This window comes from Lutjanus erythropterus, chromosome 7, assembly GCF_056507025.1.
Source record: "Lutjanus erythropterus isolate fLutEry1 chromosome 7, fLutEry1.hap2, whole genome shotgun sequence".
NCBI classification, from domain to species: Eukaryota; Metazoa; Chordata; class Actinopteri; order Lutjaniformes; family Lutjanidae; genus Lutjanus; species Lutjanus erythropterus.
In genome coordinates, this window is record NC_139323.1 from 18,594,997 (window position 1) to 18,601,948 (window position 6,952).

Here is a 6,952-nt window from a genome sequence, read left to right on the forward strand (position 1 = left end):
TAAAGTGTATTGATTTCATGACTTCTGGGTTTTGGAGGCTGTAAAATTGTAAAAACCTGTATTTAAAAAGACAGAAAGACAGACAGGAAAAACAGTTCCCCCTGGCGGTCTCTTGGGGTCGCCAGCGTGCGATCAGGCCAAGTGCAGGTTTATCTGCACTGTCTCTTTAAGACAGGAAATAGACGGTTCCAATCCAAATAAAGGCAGCTGGTGAGTTTGCACCATGTTGTCTGTCGTCGGTAGATGTTTGAACAGTGTACGTGCCTTCAGGAAAGCAACTCTCACAATGGCAGACGCTCTGGCCAAAATCCCCGAAGTGGAGATTGATCCAGAGGGAACGTTTAAGTACATTCTGGTCAAAGTCAGTGTGAAAGGTGGCGATGTGAATAAAGACATAGTCCGAGGCACAAAAAGTGCAGAGTATCACAGTAAGTTCATGACTGCAGTTTGCTCTAGAGGGGCGTTTATTGCGTCAGTTCAGCTCAAGATATGGTGCAAACCAAGACGCAGCAGATGAGCTATATTGTATGAGCTGATTACTGTGTTCTTTTGATGCACCCTGCAAACTGTGTTTCTATACTGCACATGCAAGGCAGATGCAATCCTTAACAACTTCAGTATATATAAGTATAAATTGCTAAGTTTGCTAATTACTTGAAACTGTTGCTTCCTTGACTCACTAACTGTAACTTTTGATTGATGGGACGATTTTATTTACAGATCATATATTTGAGAAGGTCAGTCCATCTATGGAGGCCTTGGGGATGGAGTGTAAATGCCTTGGAGGAGGGAAGATAGAGCACAACAGCCAAGAGAAAAAGATAAGGGTGTTTGGAGAATCAACTGTAAGTTCATCAGAGGCATTAAAGGGATAGTTTGGAGTTTTTGAAGTGTGGTTGTATGAGGTACTTATCCCCAGTTTGGAGAAACGCTGGTGTTGGAAGTTAAGGAATGCACTGCTGTGGACAGGACCACCAGCAAAATGTATTTCAGCTGCCAAAAAATAAAAAAATCAATATCAGTTTAAGAGTATGCTATATTTAGAATATTTTTATAGCATTACCTTGCGGTCAGACAACTTTTTTTCTGACTAAAAACAGCTGTTTTATAAGCCAAATATTAGTATAACATTAACACTAACTAACTGATCATGGCAGCGGTAAACCAGCAACTCTCATGTTCTGGAAGGTGAAGAGGTGTTGGTTGCTTTGGAGAGAGTGATATTTGTTTTATACTGTATAACAGTGATTCCCATTGGAAAAGGCTGACTGGAGGTTAAGCATTGAAAATGTTAGAAATATAGCTTACACTTAAACTGATATGGACTGTTTAAGGTTTTTTTGGGTGGCTAAAATAGATTTTGGTGCTGACCCTGTCCAAAGCAGTACATTTCCTACACCGGTACTCCTGCTGCTTCGCCCAACTGGGGTTGTACCGCCATCTACTGTAGGTAATACGGTCTACGAATATGTACCTCAAACAACCCCACTTCAAAAAATCTTAACTATTCCTTTAAAAACTGAATCAAATATCATATACTCAGTAATATTTTATTCTTTCTCATTCATTTCAGGGGTTTGGTAAAGCCGACCACTCTGTGTCTGTAGAGAAGTTGAAGAGAGCCTACAGCGACTATGAGATCACCTGGTCTGATGATAAGAAATAAGAGTGTAAACCTGCATCTCATTTGAAGTGTCTGAATTTATTTAACAACTCCCATATGAAAACCACATAAGAATTCATTGACTTTTCTGTACAACCATCATTTAATTCAAATACACCATTCTGCATTGAACTGTGTGTGTCTGACTCTGTGAAAGCACAAAAACTGAGTCTCAGAAATATTTACACAAAGTGTTTTTTCAGTGCAGATTTGAACACTTTCAATCACCTAAGGGTGTGTTATTTGTACAATGATTAATTTTCACTTTCATTTCTTTTTAATTGTGTTAGGTAGAACTTAATTTGAATAGAAGGCCAAGTGCCAAGCGTAAAGTCCATACAGGAAGTTAACAACTAGTTTCAAACACTAGCATATCCTGTTAGTCAGGGAAAGTTTCTTGTTTAAATAATCATGAACAGATAAGAGGGACTTTCACATGTTGTCATGGTTCATTTCTGTGTAATGCTAATAATAATAATGATCTGCAAACTAAATGCCACAGTGCTTTTAAGATAAAAACTGTTTAAAAAAGAACAACAAAAACAAATTTAAAAGTTGAGAAAATAGCCTGAGTGGGGCCATGCAACATCACACATTTTATCCCCTTTCATCCACCCTCACGTTAAGCATTCAGAGCTTCTCTCCAGTTTGATATAAACATCTTTTTTCTGTTCTTTTTTTATGCATGACTCAAAACTACCAGTGAAACAACTATGAGAAAGAGGTGAAAAGATCTAATATTTTCTTTCTGAGGGATAACAGAATAGAATAGAAAAATTCTTCTTATTGTCTACTATTTGCATGCAGCTGGCAGAAATTTGTTTTTGCTTGCATGTGCAGAAAAGACAAGGGCATTAAAAACATTTACATATAGACACAATAAAAGCTACATTAAAAGGAGCAGCAGGTGCTTGTTGGTGAGGAAAAACTGTAAATCGATGTAAAGTGCTGTGTGCTGAGGTAGTAGGCTGACAAAGAGTTCCACGTCTATTTTAGGCTACATATTAGGAAGAAAATGGAGGTGCTTCTCACAGCTTGAAATTATTCAAATAAATGTTTGTGCTGTGGTAAAACCGTGGTGACATTCACTGGTGACAACCAGTGTTAGACGTTGTATTATTTCCTGTTGTTGAAGTAGGCTGGTGATATTTTTTCATACTAAGTGCTAAAACAGTGCGCCAGGAATACTAAACTAGTTTTGTCAGGTGCCAGTTAATAAACTATTATTAATAATAAACAAATCAGATATTTTATTGCATTTAATAACTGAAACAGCTTTTTTTAAATCCCACCTATCTGTCACTCCTTCCTGGGAAAAACTGAATTTATTTACATTGTGTATTAGAAACTGGTCTGAGGGCCACCTGGCACCTCATCAGAAGCCAGATTTGGCCCATGGGCAGCAAGTTCCATATCACTGCAGTGCACTGTGACAGTTATTATTACATTATTACAACTTTAATTATATAGCACCTTTAAAAACTTGGTTAAGAAAATCCTTTGACGGACAAAGCAAAAGAGCAAATGAGCAGGATACCCAGGCAAAATAACAACTGAGGGAAAAACAGGAGCAAGCTAAAACTGAAGTAAAACAAGACACAAGCAAAAGACACTAAAACATAGTAAAACAATACAAAACAGTAAAAGAGATAAGAACAGTAAAACTAGAAAAACATGACATTAGTATAAATTAAAATAAAAAGGGTGGAGATTACAGAGACATAATGTTGTAAAGTCAATATGAATAATAAGATGTCACTGATTCTGCAAGCTTTATCTCTTCGGGCAGGTCGTTTCAAAGTCGAGGGGCCCTGATAGAGAAAGTGTGGTCACTTTTAGATTTAGATTAGTATGCAGTATAGATGTGGGACACAGCCAACAGGCTCACAGCAAAAATGCTAACATGCTTTTGTTTAGCAGGTATAATGTTCAACATGTAAGTTTAGCATGTTAGTATGTTAACATTTACCAACCAGCACTTAACCTGAAGTACAGCTGAGGCATGTCATTAGGTTTGTAAGTATTTGGTCAGAAATCTAATTGACACTTTGATCTGATGCTGGTGCCAGAGAAAAGGTTAAAGGGACAGTTCACCAAAAAAAAAAAAAAAAACTCTAGATCAGACCTGGGCATTGCACCCGCATGATGGTTCTATCTGGCCCGCGATGTCGAAGATAAACCACACCATTTTATTTAGGAGGCTAAAGAGACGAATGGGTTTATCTAAATCGGCTTTTATTTTGAAATTCTTGTGTGGCGCGAGTGCGCTTCCTCCTGTCACAACTGATTGACGTGAGTGACGTTTGCAGTCGCTGCATCTTCTGCCGAGGTGACTGAGACACGCCCACGGCCGGTTGAGCGAATGGGGATTTTCATTTTGTTCGTGGAACACAGCTGATGGAGGAAAACACTGGAGTCAATAACTCATGGACTGTTAAGTATTTTTTCACGGAGGTCAACAATAAGGCTGTGTGCTTATTCTGCAACGAACATGTTGCCCTGTAGAAAACAGTATTATTTTTTGTCAAGATTTTTGTTTTTTGGCATTGACAGTCCACACTGAATTATCCAAAAAACAAAAGTACTCATAAATCGATTTATGTTTATTGGTCAGGACAGGAGATATTGTACTGTTTTGGATTTTTCCCATCAGGTTTGTTTTGTTGCTCAACAGTTCTTGTCAAAGAAGCAAACAGGAGTACATGATGAGTTGTGTCCAAGCATCAAGTGTTTGTTCTGTGTGTACAAAACAGTATTGTTTTGTCATGCTATTTGTTTTTGGCACTGGATTATTAAAAAACAAAGTAATGTTCTCATCATTTTTTTTATACCTGGCTGTTATGCAGCTAACAGTTCTTGCCAAAGATAAAACAGGTATTCAGGATGGGTTGTGTCCACAGCGTCCCTGGTGTGTTGCTTTAGATTACCTGTACAGTATTTTCAAAGACTCCTGCATATTTAAAAGTTCTTAATAAGATGCTGTTTGGAATGATTTTCAATATAATAAATGCCGAAGACTAAAAGAAAGTGTACAGTATGTTTTGTATATTTAATCTTAGCAATAAAATTGAGGTACAGTGTGACAAAAATTTGTGTGGCAACAATCAGGGCTTCTCATGTGGCCCCTTAGGAAAAATAATTGCCCACCCTTGCTCTAGATTGTTTTAGTGTGAATTGCCGAATTTTGGAGATATCAGACATAGAGATGCATGGCATCTCTCAAATATAATGGAACAAGACGCCACTCAGCTTGTGGTGCTCAAAAGACCAAAGAATTTGGTGTTGTCAATCTATGTTAATGGTATTTATGCTGAAATATTCCCATGAAATTCAGCTAAGCGTCTGCATCCTTTTCCTCTGGGTTTTCCCATATGAGGGAGGTTGACTGGGTCTCAGAGGTACACAATGTACTCCAGCGGTGGAGCAGATTCTTGCCATTACTTAGTCTTTTTTTTATGCATCTTACTCACTACGTTTCTGGTGAGTTATAAAGGAAACATGACAAGGAGGAGTGGTGTGTTGCTTGGCACACTATATGGACAAAATTAGCTTCTACACTAGAGAGCTCCATTCATCTTGACGCTCATCAGCAGACTGAACATAGAAACTGATACTGACTGCCAGTTATCCTGTGACCTACAAAAAAAAAAAAAACACAGAAAAACAAGAAGGCATCTTCCTTCGGATTTCCATCCAAAATCCGGAGCCAGTTTCCTGCAAACTGATAACCTCTCTATTATCCACAAGCAGGGAGGTCAGCACGAGAGGGAAAAGTCTGAAGTGGTGTTACACTCAACCCTCTTCTCGGAAAATGCACGTATTGCAGTAAGGGTCTAATGAGATTTCACATTAAACATCAGACTTTGTGTGAAACGTAATCATGTAACTGTTAAAAGGGTAAACTCTATAATACAGTTGGATACCTTCGTTAAATCTTTTACAATCCCACATTTTCTTTAATTTGTTTGAAATAACTTTGTATTGTACATTGTACATTGCTTTTGAAGTACTTGTACAATGTATACCTTGCAGACCTATATTTGGCAAACTGAAAATCTGATTTATGAAGAATAAGGATGTTGATAATTATTAACCATTTATCAATTAATTGTTTTAAAGAATTTAACAAATTAAAATGGCAATAACTGTGCCTCATTTGACATTGGTTTGTTTAGCAGAGCCATTTGTTAAATAAGGAAACTTCACCTTCAAGTTAAAATGAGGAAAAAAGAAAAAAAGAAAATCAGTGTAAAAAACTGAAGAAACGTATGGTTTGTATCTTACTGATTAATGATAAATTGATTGATCTATTATTAGTGTTTTCAACTATCAGTTAAAGAAAATGCGCAAAATTTGCAACCCTGATGAGGAGTTTTTGGGGGAATAGATTAACATTAACCTCAAATTTCTTTCAAATTTGTCTCACACAATATTATTATCTGCTTATAATGATGGAAGTGATTGCACAGTTAGAGAAGACAGACACAGTCCATCATAACATCAAGTGTCTGTGTTGAAGTGCACTTTGTCAAGATGCTGAAACAAAGCTGTTGAGACTCTTTACTTTGACCTCCTTATGGACAGGGCGAGGGAAAATGATTTTCCTTGGGGAACAACAAAAACTCAAACACATGCTTTCCATGATCTTGAAATGGCCAAATACTGCATTGTAGGAAACTGTATTTGGCCATTGCAAGAATTTTACCCGACTATACACAGTGTTTTGAAAGTGTATTTGTATTGTACTGCAATAAATTGCATGAGAGATAAGCTTCGATATGGAGTCCAGTTTTCTAAACAAGAAGTCAGTCCCTTCCTGCAGCGAGTGCAACTAACACCTCAGGCTGTCAAGAAACAAAGCATGCTGGCTTACTGTGTTCAAGATCTTATCAGTAAAACAATGGCACCAGACACCCTTTTTATGGAGTCAGTCAGGTCAGGGCCAATAAAAGTCCCAGACTCCAAAAGGAGACACATCATCCTTCCCTTACAGTAACTAATGAACTTACAATCTAAAAATTCCTAGTAAGTTTTCTGCCCATACCTGCAGGGTATAGGTGTTTATGTTTTACATATTTATATGCATAAGTGTTTCCTTCAATTTTTTTTATTAACAATATATGATAAATAGGGCATACTGTATATGACCAGTAACATCAAGTTACAAACAATGTAACTAGGAAATTATTTAAAAATATTTATCTATGATGCATTTCAATTTAACATTCTAAGCAGTCTGGAGCAGATTTCTCAAACAAAGAGGTATTTTGCTCTATCTGGATTAAAATT

At 37.2% G+C, this 6,952-nt stretch overlaps 1 protein-coding gene across 1 annotated transcript; it reads left to right on the top strand.

The window, feature by feature from the left end:
- The first annotated feature begins 217 nt into the window (after window positions 1-217).
- On the top strand, window positions 218-1,795 carry LOC146323899 (14 kDa phosphohistidine phosphatase). The gene is made up of 3 exons (XM_084723047.1): window positions 218-428; window positions 721-845; window positions 1,574-1,795. The coding sequence occupies exons 1-3, from the start codon at window positions 224-226 to the stop codon at window positions 1,664-1,666; spliced, it is 423 nt and encodes a 140-aa protein (XP_084579173.1). The 5' UTR covers window positions 218-223; the 3' UTR covers window positions 1,667-1,795.
- The last annotated feature ends 5,157 nt before the right edge of the window (window positions 1,796-6,952 follow it).

Excerpts from the sequence above, each read along its gene's own strand:
- LOC146323899 (XM_084723047.1), top strand. The coding sequence starts at position 224 with ATGTTGTCTGTCGTCGGTAGATGTTTGAACAGTGTACGTGCCTTCAGG. Across the intron at positions 429-720 it reads AAAAAGTGCAGAGTATCACA|ATCATATATTTGAGAAGGTC; the intron begins GTAAGTTCATGA and ends TTTTATTTACAG. Across the intron at positions 846-1,573 it reads GGGTGTTTGGAGAATCAACT|GGGTTTGGTAAAGCCGACCA; the intron begins GTAAGTTCATCA and ends CATTCATTTCAG.